The sequence below is a fragment of the Pristis pectinata genome, chromosome 12 (assembly GCF_009764475.1).
Source record: "Pristis pectinata isolate sPriPec2 chromosome 12, sPriPec2.1.pri, whole genome shotgun sequence".
NCBI classification, from domain to species: domain Eukaryota; kingdom Metazoa; phylum Chordata; class Chondrichthyes; order Rhinopristiformes; family Pristidae; genus Pristis; species Pristis pectinata.
In genome coordinates, this window is record NC_067416.1 from 4,801,525 (window position 1) to 4,818,950 (window position 17,426).

A 17,426-nucleotide genomic window follows, 5' to 3' on the forward strand; every position below is an offset into this window, starting at 1 on the left:
TATGGGATGGTTGGGAATGGGTGGTCATATTGTTGTAATACTGATAGAACCATAGAAAACTACAGCACGATACAGCATGATGATGTTTGATTGATGCTTGACAAGGCTGGGACCCAAAAAGCAACCTGTACTTGTGTACAGACTATTTACATTTGAAAGAATTATTAAAACATATTTTACCTGAAGTACATTTATATTCTGAGTGTTGCATTGTGCTGTAATTTAGGCGGTTGGGGGATCGACTTTCCCTTGAAGAGAAGTCCTTAAATTGGAAAAGTCTGGGAATCACTGATTGTCGTTAGTTATTGGGTATTGTGAGCACATCCTGAACATGAGGAACTTGCATCTGTGCCTTATCCAAGACAATGTCTAAGGCAGAAATAAGAACAAGCTGGAAACAGTCAGCAGGTCAGGCAACATCTGTGGAGAGAGAAACAAGTGCTTCAGGTGGAAGACCCTTCAGCAGAACTGGGAGAACGAGAGCAAGTTAGTTGGAAGCTGCAGAGAGGATGTGGGAAAGGTGGGTAGGACAAAGGGAATATCTCCGATGTGGGATTGCTGGCAAGGAATCATAAAATGTAACCTAAATAAATGCTGGAAGTTCTCGGCAGGTCAGGCAGCCTCTGTGGGAGAGGAGCAGTGTTAACGTCACTGGCTGATGACCTTGCATAAACTCAAGCTGCCCTTGAGAGGGCGGCTGTCAGTCATTAGCTGAAGGGGCTCCCACAGAGCTGCTGGGTAGCGAGTTCCAGTGAAGGCCATTGTAGGTCAAAGGTATGATACTGTGTGTGACCCAAAGACCAATGAAGGTGGTAACCCTCCTGTAAACAGGAAAGTGTATTGGCCCAGGACAGTGAGAACAGTCTCTTGCCTTTCTGTGGAAAACACCATGGGGAATCTATGGAGCCCATCTGAGGAGACATTGAATATTTTTAGTATTGGTTTATTATTGTCACTTGTACCGAGGTACAGTGAAAAACTTGTCTTGCAAACCGATCGTACAGGTCAATTCATTACACAGTGCAGTTACATTGAGTTAGTACAGAGTGCATTGATGTAGTACAGGTAAAAACAATAACAGTATAGAGTAAAGTGTCACAGCTACAGAGAAAGTGCAGTGCAATAAGGTGCAAGGTCACAACAAGGCAGATCGTGAGGTCAGAGTCCATCTCATTGTATAAGGGAACCATTCAATAGTCTTATCACAGTGGGGTAGAAGCTGTCCTTAAGTCTGGTGGTACGCGCCCTCAGGCTCCTGTATCTTCTACCCGATGGAAGAGGAGAGAAGAGAGAATGTCCTGGGTGGGTGGGGTCTTTGATTATGCTGGATGCTTCACCAAGACAACGAGAGGTAAAGACAGTGTCCAAGGAGGGGAGGCTGGTGTCCGTGATGTGCTGGGCTGTGTCCACAACTCTCTGCAGTTTCTTGCAGTCCTGGGCAGAGCAGTTGCCGTACCAAGCCGTGATACATCCAGATCGGATGCTTTCTATGGTGTATCGGTAAAAGTTGGTGAGAGTCAAAGGGGACAAACCAAATCTCTTTAGCCTCCCGAAGAAGTAGAGGCACTGGTGAACTTTCCTGGCCGTGGTATCTACGTGATTTGACCAGGACAGGCTGTTGGTGATGTTCACTCCCAGGAATTTGAAGCTCTCAACCATCTCGACCTCAGCACCATTGATGTAGACAGGTGCATGTACATCGCCCCCTTTCCTGAAGGCAATGACCAGCTCTTTTGTTTTGCTGACATTGAGGGAAAGGTTGTTGTCATGACACCATTCCATTAAGCTCTCTATCTCCTTCCTGTACTCCGACTCATCGCTGTTTGAGATACGGCCTACAACGGTGATATCATCTGCAAACTTGTAGATGGAGTTAAAGCAGAATCTGGCCACACGGTCATGAGTGTATAGGGAGTAGAGGGCTGAGGACGCAGCCTTGTGGGGCATCAGTGTCGAGAATAATCCTGTCGGAGGTATTGCTGCCTATCCTCGCTGCCTATCCTCACCTCTGACTTTGCAGCATTCTCTCAATACTGGAAGTGTCACTCATAAATGTGTTACCTTTAAATGCATGGTCAACACCTAATACCGACACAACAATATTTCCACTCATGGGAGACTCTCCACCGAGGGGACACATGCACAAGATTAGGCGGTCGTCATTTAAACCCGATGTCCGCAGGAAGTTCTTCTTGCAGAGGGAAGTGAACCTCTGGAATTCTCTGTCCCAGAGGCATTGGGGGCATTTAAAGCAGAGGTTGAAACATTTTTGAAATCAGGGAGCCCAGCGCTATGGAGAACTGGGAGGGAAGAAGAGTTGAAAACTGGGTTAGATTAACCATGATCATATTGAATGGTGGGTCAGGCTTGATGGGCTGAGTGACCTATTCCTGCTCCTATTTTTATGTGTTATGTTAATTGCTCAGTGTGGTTCAGTTGCTTTACCCCTTCAATCCTGAGCAAAGAGATTAACTGGAGATTAGTATGTCAAGTGTAATTGATGGAACAGGCTTACTAGTTGTTTTATGAGCGTATTATACACGTGTAATTACGGTCTGGTCACCAAAGCAAATTACTCGCTCTCAATAGATGAAAGTCAGTGATGCATCATAATTTGCACTAATGATGAAATACATTTAGCAAGTGGCATTTCATTAGAGCTGTTTGCTTGAGACAATATAATTTTTGTGTTTGCCAGTTTGTTCTGGTAAAATAAAGATGTTCTCAAAGGTTTGTGCAGGAAACGTGTGTTTTCAGTGTGTGGCCTTAGCCAGTAATGCTCCTGTCCATCATGTCCTCCACATCCGCTGGGCTGAACATCCCACAATGTACCTGACTCCACGCACGACCGCAGTGCAGAAACAGTGCCCAAACATTTAGAGACAACTAAAGCAGCAGTTCTTCAAGACAGATGCCTTCTCTGTTCTAGTGAAGGATTAAACTCACTCGAGGAATATCACAGACCACAGATGAAATAGTTCCAGGCAGATTATTGATTTGTATTTCATTCTTTCACGGGATATGAACGCTGCCTGTCTGGTCAGCATCTATTGACTTTGGGAAGATGGTGATGGACAGGCGTGCTGAATCATTGTAGTCCTTCTGCTGAAGGTGTTTGCACAGTGCAGTGGGGTGAGAAGTTTCTGTGAAGCATTTCCAAGATATACATTTTAAAAGGGGCTATTGGATCAAGTATTACAAAGATATAAAAATAAACTGCTGGAAGAACTCGGGTCGAGCAGCGCCTGTGGAGTCAAAGGATTGGTTAACGTTTCCCGACGCAGGGTCTCAGTGCAAAACATCAACCATCCCTTTGCCTCCACAGATGCTGCTTGAATCGTTGAGTTCTTTCAAGCGGTTTATCTTTTACTCCAGATTCCAGCAGCTGCAGTCTCTTGAGTTTCCATATTACTAAGGTATGATATGTTTGGTTTAACTCAGAGGGTACAGCTCCCGTTGTGTGTTCAAGTCTCACTCCAGAGATTTTGAGCACAAGATCCAGGATGATACTCTGTCCTGTTCTGGATCTTTTGGATGAGTCGTAGAGAGATAGAGTACAGAAGCAGGCCCTTCAGCCCACTGTCCATGCTGATCACTGAGCACCCATTTACACTAATCCTACATTTATCCTTTTTCCAAAGTTCTCCCACAGTCCCATCAACTCCCCTCAGATCCTACCACTCACCCACACACTAGGAGGCAATTTACAGTGGCCGATTAACCTATCAACCTGCACGTCTTTGGGATGTGGGAGGGAACCGAAGCACCCGGGGGAAAACCCACGTGGTCACAGGGAGAACGTGTAAACTCCACCCAGAACAGTGCCGGAGGTTGGGATCAAACCCTGGCCTTGTGTGGCAGAGGCTCTACTAGTTGCACCAGCGTTCTGCCCGATGTTAAACCAAAGGCTCCATAAAGATCCCATGTGTCTGTCATTGTCACAGAGGGAGCTTGCGGTACATAATATTCTGTATTCTGACTGACTGAGTGTAGACTGCAAAATACGGTTCCTGATGGCCATGCGCTGAGTCACTGTGGAAGGTGCACTGTGTTTGCGGCCATCGGGCGCAGATGGGTCCGGGCGACCAGGTTGTCTCTGTCATTTCCCTACTCTCCTTCCCTCTCTATCCCTCTCCAATCAATGCCTCCCATGAAGCCTGTCCCATGAAGAATGGCCATTGTGAAAAGTGCCCCAGATCATCTAACATCAGGGCTCCTCACCAATAGCTGGCCATTGATCATTCAACAGGACCTGGTCAACATCTAGGTTTGGGATGATAACAAACCTAGGTTTGGCAAGTAATGCCACAGCAATGGCTCTGGGTCTGTACTCACTGGAATTTAGAAGGATGGTGGGGGGGGGGGGGGGGAGGATCTCATTGAAACCTACCAAATATTGAAAGGCCTGGATAGAGTGGATGTGGAAACGATGTTTCCAGTCTAGGACCAGAAGGCACAGCCTCAGAATAGAAAGATGTCCCTTTAGATCAGAGACGAGGAGGAATTCCTTTAGCCAAGCAATCAGCTTCTTCAATGAGAGGCTATCCATCTCCCTTTGAATAGCTTAGCACTATTAACATCAATGATCAGGAACTTGACTGGACCAACCCTATAAGTGCTATAGTCAGTCACTAGGTATCCTGTGATGGAGACTCACCTCTGACATTCAAAGTCTTTCCACCATGTATATGGTATGTTAAGAGTGCAATGGAATACATAAGTTAACATAAGTTAACACCAATTATACATAACTTAACCTGTGCAAAAAAACCCAGCAAAATAAACATAGAGTCATACCTTTGGCCCAACTAGTCCATGCCGACCAAGATTCACATCTAAGCTAGTCCCATTTGCCTGGTTTGGCCCATATCCCTCTGAACCTTTCCTATCCATGTACCTGTCCAAGTACCTTTTAAATGTTGTTAATATACCTGCCTCAACCACTTCCTCTGGCAGCTCATTCCGTATACACACAACCCTCTGCATGAAAAAAGTTCCTATTAAATCTCTCCCCTCTCACCCTAAACCTGTGCCCTTTAGTTCTTGATTCCCCAACCCTGGGAAAGAGACTGTGCACATTCACCCTGTCTATGGCCCTCAACATAGCAACACTAGAGCAAGATTGAGAAAAAGAGATTAAAAAATAGTCCGAGGTAGAGTTAAGTTTTTTTTAGGTCAGTTCAGGAACCCGAGGCAGTGGGGAAGAAGCTGCTGTTGAACTTTGAGATGTAGGTCAAGAGTTGTGGACTGACTGAATACTGTGTACGGTCATGCACTTTTCAGAAGGAATAAAGGCGTAGACTATTTTCTAAATGGGGAGAGAATTCAGAAATCGGAGGTGCAAAGGGACTTGGGAGTCCTAGAGCAGGATTCCCTAAAGGTTAACTTGCAAGTTGAGTCGGTAGTAAGGAAGACAAATGCAATGTTAGCATTCATTTCAAGAGGACAAGAATATAAAAGCAACGATGTAATGCTGAGGCCTTTATTAGGGGCTGGTCAGACCACATTTGGAGTATTGTGAGCAGTTTTGGGCCCCATATCTAAAGAAGGATGTGCTGGCATTGGAGAGGGTCCAGAGGAGGTTTACGAGAATGATCCTGGGGATGAGAGGGTTAACTCATGAAAAGCGTTTGATGGCTCTGGGCCTGTACTCACTGGAGTTTAGGAGGATGAGGGGGGATTTCATTGAAACCTACTGAATATTGAAAGGCCTGGATAGAGTGGATGTGGAGAGGATGTTTCCCTCAGTGGGAGAGTCCAGGACCAGAGGGCACAGCCTCAGAATAAAGGGACGTCCCTTTAGAACAGAGATGAGGAGGAATTTCTTTAGCCAGAGGGTGATGAATCTGTGGAATTCATTGCCACAGTCAGCTGTGGAGGCCAAGTCATTGGGTGTATTTAAAGTGGAGGTTTAATTAGTAAGGGTGTCAAAGGTCACGGGGAGAAGGCAGGAGAATGGGACTGAGCGGGAAAAATAAATCAGCCATGATCGAATGGCGGAGCAGACTCGATGGGCTGAATGGCCTAATTCTGCTCCTGTGTCCTATGGGTGCCCGAAATTTGTTGGTCTTCCAGCACTGCCGTAGGGGAACGCTGCCGACTGCCACATTCCAGGCTGCAGGAGTACGTGCTGAGGGACGCACTGAAGCTGGGCGCAGCCAACTCAAGGGCTCGGTGGGGAAGGACTACAGTTTAGGGTTCTTCTGCCACTGGAGAGGGAGGGGCGGGGTCAGGCGAGGAAGCCCCTTAAATATTGTAAATATGGGATTGGGGTAGCCCCCCAGGGAGCCACACGAGTGGCATCGGTGCTGTGTTTTTAATATAAAATGATCTGTATAAGAATGTAAAGGCTTGCACTGTTTTATTATTGTGTAAAGCTTGTTTTTTATTATGCATAAAGTTTATTTTGGAATAAAAAACTATGCTATTAACAGGCTATTGTGGCTTATACAGTCGAATCCAGCTGTGAGCTGTAAAATAGGGTGCAGCCTTTCCATTGTGAAGGTCACCCTGTGCTGTTACGTGCAGTCTCGGGTAGGTGGTGGTGTTGATGTTTTGGAGGGTCGAAGAAAAGCAGGGGTGAGGTATAAATAAGGAAGGGGAGGAGCAGGAACCAAGAGCAGTAGAGAGGGATGGCGGCTCACAAGCTGGTGCTGATCCGGCACGGGGAGAGCACTTGGAACCAGGAGAACCGCTTCTGTGGCTGGTTCGATGCCGACCTGTCGGAGACCGGGGTGCAGGAGGCAACGAGGGGCGCCCGGGCTCTCAGCGACGCCGGCTACCAGTTCGACATCTGCTACACCTCGGTGCTGAAGCGGGCGATCCGCACCCTGTGGGCGGTGCTGGACGGCATCGACCAGATGTGGCTGCCCGTGGTGCGGAGCTGGCGGCTGAACGAGCGGCACTACGGCGGTCTGACCGGCCTCAACAAGGCGGAGACCGCGGCCAAGCACGGAGAGCAGCAAGTGAAGATCTGGAGGAGATCCTTCGACGTTCCCCCTCCTCCAATGGAATCGGATCATGACTACTATTCCATCATCAGCAAGGTCAAATATATGTACACACACGTCTCTATCTCTATCTCTCTGTGTCTGTCTCTATCTCTATCTCTCTGTGTCTGTCTCTATCTCTATCTCTCTGTGTCTGTCTCTATCTCTATCTCTCTGTGTCTGTGTCTATCTCTATCTCTCTGTGTCTGTCTCTATCTCTATCTCTCTGTGTCTGTCTCTATCTCTATCTCTCTGTGTCTGTCTCTCTGTGTCTATCTCTATCTCTCTATATATAAAAATTTTGCTGATATTGCTCTTCCCCTAACTAATCTTCTGAAGAAGGGAGTAAAGTTTGTTTTGGACAGATCCTTGTCAAGAAGCATTTGAGAAGCTGAAAACCATTTTATGCTACCATCCTGCGCTCAAATCACCTGACTTTGAAAAGCCATTTTCATTAGCAGTAGATGCCAGTGATGAAGCTGCGGGAGCTGTGTTGTTGCAGAAGGGTGACCTTGATGATATTGACCATCCTGTAGCTTACTTTTCAAAGAAATTTAATGAGCATCAACAGAATTATTCCACCATAGAGAAAGAACTACTGTCGCTTGTTTTAGCCTTGCAACATTTCAGTGTATATGTAATTTCTCTATATAAAATCTCAGAGGAATAGATAGTGGACAGCCAGTGCCTCTTTCCCAGAGCACCAATGCTTAATACAAGAGGACGTGGCTTTAAAGTAATGGGTGGGAGGCTCAAGGGAGACCTTTCACCCAGAGAGTGGTTGGTGCATGGAATGCGCTGCCTGGGGTGGTGGTGGAGGAAGGTACACTGGTCAACTTCAAGAGATTGTTAGATAAGCATATGGAGGAATTTAAAATAGGGGGCTATGTGGGAGGAAGGGGTTGGATAGTCTTAAGTGAGGTTTAAAGGTTGGCACAACATGGTGGACCAAAGGGCCTGTATTGTGTTGTACTGTTCTATGTTCTATCTCTCTCTAGCATGTAGATAGATGTTTCCATACAGTAATGTGTACACAATAATAAGTTGCATTTGTTTTTTATTAATAAACAGATATCGTTCATGTCTGTTTCAATCGGACATGACAACATCTAAAGCAGTATTTCTGCATGATACATGGTGTAATCAATGATTATATTTGCACACATTAAGTAAAATGCATCAGTTATATATTCTCATTAAATTGTGCATGTATTGAAAGGTTTAGAGGGATATTTAGCCATAAGTGGGCAAATGGGAGCAGCTTAGATGGGAATTGGCTGGCATGGACCAGTTGGGCTGAAGGGCTTGTTTCTGTGCTGTATGACTCTATAATGTTTAGAATAAATGGATAATTTGAAGATGCATTTAGCCAGCCACATGAACAGGCAGGGAGTGGAGGGAATAGCGACCTCGTGCAGGCAGATGGGATTAACAGCACTGTTGGCACAAATCAAGGGCCTGTTCCTGTGCTGCACTGTTCTATAATTATGGATACAGTGATATTTTTAATGAGACAATGCATTGTGTATTAAATCATTAAGTTCATGTATTGCATTATGCATCCTGGAAAGAATTAGAGGTGAACAAACAGACAAGAGATGCAGGAAAGAAATGGTGAGGTTTGGGGTTCACAGTGTCAGAGGGGGAGTTGTGGTTTGAACGCAAGACAGGCGTATACTAATGATGAAGGTTCTCTCCCCAAAACATCAGCCTGCCGGTTCAGTTCCAGAAGCTGATAAATCCACTGAATTTCATTCTTTCCTTCTCTATACATTTCCTACTGTAACTGAATCACATACTGCATATGTGCTATTAAATGAAATTGTTACATTATGTAAGTGCATCTGTGTTAATGTACGGGCACTGAAAATATCAATCGCATTAGCTTTAATATATCAGTGCACCACCTTGTGTATAAATACACTTGTGAATTATAAACATTCACATATAACTTTATTGCAGATACAGTTTTATACACACTGTTTAAACATATGCATACAGACAACAAGGATGCATTAAACAGGGGCTTGCCATGGCTGCCGGAGGCAGTGTTTGGGGTAGTTGGGAAAATAGAGGGATAAAAGACCAGAAGAATACAGACTGATGTGGCCTCTGGGTGTAAAAGATTGAGACTCTGATAGATTCAGTTACAGTTGGGAAGTGGGTGAACTTCAGTAATATACCAATTCCAAACAGAGGTTATCACCTTGATCAAGAACTAAACATGGAAACCTACAGCTCTGTATTTGCATGTAATCCACCTGAACTTTGTATTGTTCCTGTGAGCTTGGAGTTGGACCATAAGATATAGGAGCAGAATTAGGCCATTCAGCCCATTGGGTTTGTTCCACCATTCAATCATGGCTGACTTTTTTTTTCAACCCCATTCTCCTGCCTTCTCCCCGTAAACCTTGCCAGTCAAGAACCTATCGATCTCTGCCTTAAATACACCCAATGACTTGGCCTCCACAGCTGTCTGTGGCAACGAATTCCACAGATTCATCACCCTCTGGCTGAAGAAATTCCTCCTCATCTCAGTTTTAAAGGGATGTCCCTTTATTCTGAGGCTGTGCCCTTGGATCCTAGACTCTGCCACTGATGGAAACATCCTCTCCACGTCCACTCTATCCAGGCCTTTCAGTATCTGGTAGGTTTCAATGAGATTCCCCCCCTCATCCTTCTGAACTCCATTGTACAGGCCCAGAGACATCAAACACTCGTCATATGTTAACCCTTTCATTCCTGGGATCATTCTTGTGAACCTCCTCTGGACCCTCTCCAGGGCCAGCACATCCTTAGATACGGGGCCCAAAATTGCTCAATATTCCAAATGCGGTCTGACCAATGCCTTAATGCCTCAGCAGTACATCCTTGATTTTACATTCTAGTCCTCTCAAAATGAATGCTAACATTGCATTTGCTTTCTTTACTACTGACTCAACCAAGTTAACCTTAAGGGAATCCTGAACTAGGACTCCCAAGTTTCTTTGCACCTCTGATTTCTGAGTTCTCTCCCCATTTAGAAAATAGTTCACACCTTTATTCTTTCTACCAGAGTGCATAACCCCACACTTCCCTCCGCTGTGTTCCATCTGCCACATCTTTGCCCACTCTCCCAACCTGTCCAAGTCCTTCTGCAGACTCCCTGCCTCACTGACACTACCTGTCCCTCCACCCATCTTGGTATCGTCTGCAAACTTGGCCACAATGCTATCAGTTCCTTATTCCAGATCAGTAATGTATAAAGTGAAAAGTTGCCATCCCAACACTGACCCCTGCGGAACTCCACTGGTCACCGGGAGCCATCCTGAGAAGGACACCTTTATCCCTACTGACTTCTGCCAGCCAGTCAGTCTTTTATCCATGCTAGTACTTTGCCTCTAACACCCTCTTATCTTGTTGCGGTACCTTGTCAAAGGCCCTCTGAAAATCCAAGTAAATAACATCCACCGACTCTTTTGGTGTTGGTATTGGTTTATTATTGTCACTTGTACCAAGGTACAGCGAAAAGCTTGTCTTACAAACCGATCGTACAGGTCAATTCATTACACAGTGCAGTTACATTGAGTTAGTACAGAGTGCATTGATATAGTGCAGGTAAAAACAATAACAGTACAGAGTAAAGTGTCATAGCTACAGAGAAAGTGCAGTGCAATAAGGTGCAAGGTCACAACAAGGTAGATTGAGGTCCGAGTCCATCTCATTGTATAAGGGAACTGTTCAATAGTCTTATCACAGTGGGGTAGAAGCTGTCCTTAAGTCTGGTGGTACGTGCCCTCAGGCACCTGTATCTTCTACCCGATGGAAGAGGAGAAAAGAGAGAATGTCCTGGGTGGGTGGGTGGGTGGGGTCTTTGATTATGCTGGCTGCTACACCAAGACAACGAGAGGTAAAGACAGAGTCCAAGGAGGGGAGGCTGGTATCTGTGATGCGCTGGGCTGTGTCCATAACTCTGCAGTTTTTTGTGGTTCTGGGCAGAGCAGTTGCCGTACCAAGCCATGATACATCCAGATAGGATGCTTTCTATGGTGCATCGGTAAAAGTTGGTGAGAGTCAAAGGGGACAAACCAAATTTCTTTAGCCTCCTGAGGAAGTAGAGGCGCTGGTGAGCTTTCTTGGCCGTTGTCCCACCTGCTTGTTACCACCTCAAAGATTTGTCACACTGTGCTTGTCCGTCTAGGACCGTCGCTATACTGACTTGACAGAGGACCAGCTGCCCTCCTGTGAGAGTTTGAAGGATACCATTGCCCGTGCTCTGCCCTTCTGGGAGGAGGAGATCGTGCCACAGATTAAAGCCGGGAAGCGGGTGCTCATTGCAGCTCACGGCAACAGCCTGAGGGGAATCGTCAAACATCTGGAAGGTAAATTGGTCCTGGTATGATCCTGAAGTGACCGACTGACACTTCTTGTGCTGACAACTAGCAGGCCTGGGACTCAGAAGTACTTTGAAGCTTCCCATGCTGTTGAAACATGCTGTTGAAATGCAAGTCACTTCCTTTACCAGTATACCATGGTACATATTTAGCTGTTAATATTGCAAACCAGATATAGCAGCATAATGCTGTTAGTGATCCAGAGGTTTGAACTAGAGATGTGTTTGAATCCCACTGAGGAAATTTATAATTGAATAAATACAAAATGAAAATGCTAGTATTAGTAACTTTAACCATTAGGCTACCATTTTATTGTTTTAAAAAAATTAACTTGCATCCTTGGGGAAGGAAATCTTTCCTCCTTGTCTGCCTACATCCAGAGCCACCAGTTCATGGGGTGGGGAATAGGCAATGAATACAATATCCATATCCTTTGAATAAGTGAATATCCACAGCACTGTTTTAGATGTGGTATGTAATCCTGAGGGGTTTTTCTATTCCCCCCCCCCCCCCCCTAATCTTCCAGCTCTTTGTACCTTTTTTGGGAGGGGTTCTGAAGTTAGTGGATAATCCCATGGAAATTCAAGGGCAGGATCATCGTTCTTGATGACTCTATAGTAGGAACAAATTGTAAGGGAAGTTTGGTTAAATCACCCAATAGCTGATGTGCCATTGCATTAGAGGGACAAAAATGTTTTGCATTGTGTGGTTAACACTATTCCCTCAGCCTGTTCATTATCCAAGACCCAGACTTCACATGGATTGGGAACCTGAGTGGTTCATGCTTTTAATTTAATCAAATTAACTGGAATTTGAATTTATAAATGCTTGCATAAATAGTCAAATTGTTTTTTTTCAAAAAATGTGATTACTATTTCAGCTTAATATTTCATTGGTATGGATGTAAATGTTGTTTATTGTGGAATGGGTTGGGTTGCCATGGTTATTATGGATTTGTTGGAAATCCTGGAAGATTTCACATTCATATCTACATAATGTAGATAAGTACACAAAGGAATTTAAAAGGCCAAGGCGATTGGAATATAAAGGGGAGGAAATTAGCCTTCATTATATAAAAACCTTGATTAGACCATTTGTAGAATATTGTGAGAATGGTTGTTGGATCACTGCAAGGATATATTGTCCTTGGAGGAACACGTGATTAAACCCAGGCTGAAAGAATTAACTGATGAGAATATAAATTGCCTTGAGTCTAGAAGATTAAGGAGTGATCCAATTGAGGCATTTTGAGATGACTGAAGGATTCAAGAGACCAGGGAGAGAGAAACCATTCTCTCTGCAGAGATTGCTCCAGCCCAAGACAGCAAAAATTCAAGATCAGCAGTGATGTCAGGAGCAATTCTGTGCCCAAAAAGCACTGGAAATCTGGAACTTTTGGAGTTATACAGAATGGAAACGGGACCTTCAGTCCAACTCATCCATGCTGATCAAATGAGAAGTTTTTGAGGCTGGGAAAATCAACTAAAGCCCAAGTCATAGGGAGGGGTTGGCAAAGCTGGATCTTTTTTCCTTGGAGCGTAGGAGAATGAGGGGTGACCTCAGAAGTTTATAAAATCATGAGGGGTATGGATAAGGCAGACTGTCAGTTTTTTCCCCAGGGTTGAGGAGCCCAAAACTAAAGGGCATGGATACAAGAGTGGAGAGATTTGAAAGAGACCCAAGAGGTAACTTCTTGTCAAAGGGTAGTGAGTACCTGGGATGAGCTGCCAGGAAAATTGAGGCAGGTACAATTGCAACACAAGCAGCATTTGGATAGATACATGGAGGGGAGGGTCTTGGAGGGTTATGGGATGAACACAGGCAACTGGGACTAGCAGGGAGGATGCTGTGGTCAGGATGGACCAGTTGGGCTGAAGGGCCTGTTTCCCTGCTGTATTACTCTAAAAACCCACAAGACTGAGATTGACAGATGGGTTATACATCTTTGAGGGGTGGGGTTTACAGATCACAAGAAAATAGGAGTACGAGTAGACCACTCAGCCCCTCAAGCCTATTCCACCCCACCATTCAATAGGATCACGACTGATCTGCCCTGGGCCGCCTCCTCTGCCAGAAATGGTTTGACTGAATGGTGGAACAGGTTCAAGAGGCTAAATGACCTCCTTCAGTTGCTATGCTCCAATGTCAGGCTAGGGTATAAAGGGTTATAAAAGCAAGGCAGGTGGATGGAATTGGGATAGGGATCATCTGTGATCTCAATGAATGGTAGAACAGCTGTGAGAAGCTAGAGTTCCTGTTCCTGATGCTCTGGTCTTTTCTTTTGATCGGTAGGCATGTCTGAGGAAGCCATCATGGAGTTGAACCTTCCAACAGGAATCCCCATCATGTACGAGCTTGACAAGAACCTGAAGCCAGTCAAGCCCATGCAGTTCCTGGGAGACGAAGAGACCGTCCAGGCAGCAATGGCTGCTGTGGCAGCCCAGGGGAAAGCCAAGAAATGAAGAAGAGCAGAGGGGGTGTAGAAAGATCAAGAATTCCATGATAGAGCTTCAAAAAAAAAATTACAAATAGTTTTGGGAACCATGGTAGCATCTAGCTCCCAATAGCATCATCCACCTTGCCCTGTGTTTACTGAGCCTGCTTGATGGGTCCTCTACACCTTTTTTTGCCCAGATTTTCTTTCCTTTTCACTTTTTTCCTTCCAGTCCTTTGTCTGTTGTGCTTGTAGTGGAATTAATCATCAACTGGCATTGTTCAGGTGGTCAATCTTCATGCCTGGCTGGCCAGTAGAGTGGCTCCTCTGGGAAATGTATTTAAAGGATGTATCTGTGGTCCTTCTGATGTTGGAGACCCATTTATTCCCGTTCAAGGCACAGATCAATCATCACCTTCCCCATTCTTAGCTCAACTTAAAGGATACCAAAGGGTGAACAGGTGCTGTCACAGAACAATCCTACTAACTAGTTGCTTTCACTGTTACTACATGGATAAGACAGTACTATATAGACCATAAGTGAAATATTTAAGTGTCATTCTGAAAAGTAGCATTGGTTGGGTTCATTGTAACATGAGGTAATGTTTTACACAGACAAACAATGCAAAGATCTCAAGCTGCATTGAATAATATCTAAGTGTTATAGGCATGGTAAAGTTAACCACTGGGGCATAAGAACACTTGGACCAATACCCTGGCAAGACTATCCACCAATGAATCCTTAGCTCCATTCATCTTGACAAGGTTACTAATAAATCTAATTCAGGTAAAATTATTTTACCCATTGAGTAGTTAGACTATGGAACTTGTTAGCTTAATGTGTGATTGAGCTGCATTTAAAGATAGGCTGAGGGGAACAAAAATGAGAGATCTTTTGATAGTGGGGAAGAGGGCTAGGAAGGAGTGTGAGCTAAATATCACCATGGATAACCAGGTTATGAACAACCAATTGTTTACTAATCAGAGAATCACACTTACCTTCACTTTAGCTAGTGTATGCAAGAAACATTAGTTAGGTTATTTCATTAGTTAAGTAGCAGAGCTGAAAAAGCAGTTCAATTCAATCTCCAAAATTTGGAGGTGGGAGTGTTGATCTTCCAAGACAAGTTAGCTAGCGCATTGAATAGCAAATTAATTACAAGGGCAATTAAAAGCATTGCTGTAAACCAGTAATGAAGGATTATTAATGTGGGCTGAGTGGCCTCCTGTCTTGTAATCCCTAGAACCACAACCTGTCATCTTATTAGTAATCTGCAGCAGAGATTTAACAAAGTAGCCTTCGATCACAGCACTCTGGTAAGAAGGCCCGTACAAAAGATGCAAAGCCCGAGGTCAGAAGCTGTCTCCTGGAATTGGTTTTAGAGCTGAAAGTGCCATCGGTTTTAGTGCGGCTGTGTCGTGCGCTTCCCCCCCCCCCCACCCGTTTCCATTATTGAACATCCAGGTGTTGTTATTCTTCAGCTATCATTTTCCCTTCTCTCAGCCCCCCGCCCCCGCCCCCCCCCCCCTTTGCTGCTTGAAGATGGTTGTGGGGCATTGCAGTACGGTACTGATGATGTCCCAGGCACATGCCAGAGCCTAGTGTATTGCACGTCTTTACATTCCAGACCCTTCTGTAACACAAATATGAATAAATGTAGCTCGGAGAACACTGTTGACTTGTTCATTGATTTGCTTGACCTGCAGGAAATAAGATCCTGAGTTGAGGTATTAACTCTGGTTCACTCTCTGGATGCTGCCTGACCTACTGAGTATTTCCAGTTTTTATTTCAGCTCTCCAGCATCTGCAGTATTTTATTATGGTTGTGGGAAATAAGGTTGGCTTTGAGGGACTTCTTTTAATCTTCATCTCTCCCTCCTCTCTTATTCTTTGTCTCCTCTAGGGCTTCTCCTTTCTTCCTCCTCCCATCTCCTTCCCATCCAGCTGATCAACAATTTATCCCAGTGGCTCATCAACTTTAATCTCTGTTCCTCCCTCCACTCTCCTTTTTTCCCCTCCCTTTTTGCTCCTTAGCCAAAGAACTAGAGATAAAGAATTCTTTTCCTGAAGGGAGCATTCTTAATCAGATCTATCACCAATTTGTATGGTACAAAATTTGTTTTGCAGCAGTACAGTCTGGAATGTACCTGTTGAAAGTTCAGTGGAAGAAAATTTTAGCCACTTTCAAAAGAGGACTTGGACAAACAACCGAGAAACTTAGATGCCCTGGGGGGGGAGTAAAATAAGGAAGGTTTAACTGGGTCTGGGCAGATATTCTGAATTGTGCAGTGTTATATGATGAGTCATTACCTTGGGAAGATGGAGCTCCTCAGATTGCTCAATGCTTCACTGAAGTGCTCCGTATTTCCCTCTGTGTCTCGAGTGTAATTGCCAGAAGGCTTTATAAATCACTTTGGGGAGGTGGCATCATGGCTAAGCTCAGTCAGTACTGAGCGGCACTTTTGAGTCACTTGCCTCAAGAGTGACCTTTGCTCTCTGAATTACCATCACTACCTCCTTAAGCTCACCTCAAAAAAAAATAAAGACACGAGTTACCATCATCCAGAAGTTTGCAGGCACAAGTTAGAGTGCAAAGCTGCTGTGCTCCACACTTCCGCTGTAGCTTTGGTCTTCTCAACAGCAGAACATCATGCTTGCATCTGGGCCCTGAGTGGTCACACTAAACTTATCAACATGAAAATCTTAAGTGATTAAGGTAAGAACTTTAAAATCATCTTCAGTTCAGTATTTTCAATCATTTGCACCCCCTTCCCTTGGATGTGATGGAGCAATATACAGAGAAACAAGAACCCAGACCTTCCCCTTTACAGGGATCTTTAAGGCGGAATGACACACTACCTCAAAAAAAAATCTGAGAAACTTAACTCGGCACCTACTACTCCTCAATATCAAAGAATCATTGAAGGTAGAAGTTTAGACAGAGAACACAATGAACAGCTTGTATTTGTCCCAATGAAATAATAACTATTCTTCAACCTACCTGTAACACTATATTCTGTTATTGTATTTCCACTGTATCTCAGGTACATGTGACACTAATAAACCAATTTACTGCAGAACACGTGGACAATATCAAATTATAGAAGAAAACCTGATCCACAAGTGACATCTTAAAACTTCACCTGGCAATAACTGTGTGTATAATAACAGCCTGCTCCATAGATCTTCCAAAAAAAAATGCAAGAAAACCATTGGATCAGGTCATGATCCAGAGAATATTGCTGGTTGGCACTCAAAATGTAGTATATACAGAGTAGTGTACTATCACTGTTTCATCTTTTCTATCTTCAGAGCATGACTAATCTTCGTCCTTCAACCAGCTCTACTATATCACCGTCAAGTTGCTGGAGCTTGCAGTCAGGAACATGCAAGGTGCAAAAACAACCTGATTAGTGCTATCAATTATGTGCGCTGCAAACTTGCATCTTTCCAAGGCTAATCTCAACTTCCCTGAGGTGATCCACAGAACTAACCTCAGGTAATATAGAAGTCCCAAGTTTTAGCTCTGCTTGGTGTGTTGTGGTTGAAGGGTTGGATAAGAGAAATTTAGTCAGTTAGAAGCACAGAAGAAAATAGTGTGCGATTTCTATTACATGCACAGATCCCCA

The 17,426-nt window shown here is 44.4% G+C and overlaps 1 protein-coding gene across 1 annotated transcript; it reads left to right on the forward strand.

The window, feature by feature from the left end:
- The first annotated feature begins 6,522 nt into the window (after window positions 1–6,522).
- On the forward strand, window positions 6,523–15,471 carry pgam1b (phosphoglycerate mutase 1b). The gene is made up of 3 exons (XM_052027673.1): window positions 6,523–7,046; window positions 11,170–11,350; window positions 13,655–15,471. The coding sequence occupies exons 1-3, from the start codon at window positions 6,633–6,635 to the stop codon at window positions 13,822–13,824; spliced, it is 765 nt and encodes a 254-aa protein (XP_051883633.1). The 5' UTR covers window positions 6,523–6,632; the 3' UTR covers window positions 13,825–15,471.
- The last annotated feature ends 1,955 nt before the right edge of the window (window positions 15,472–17,426 follow it).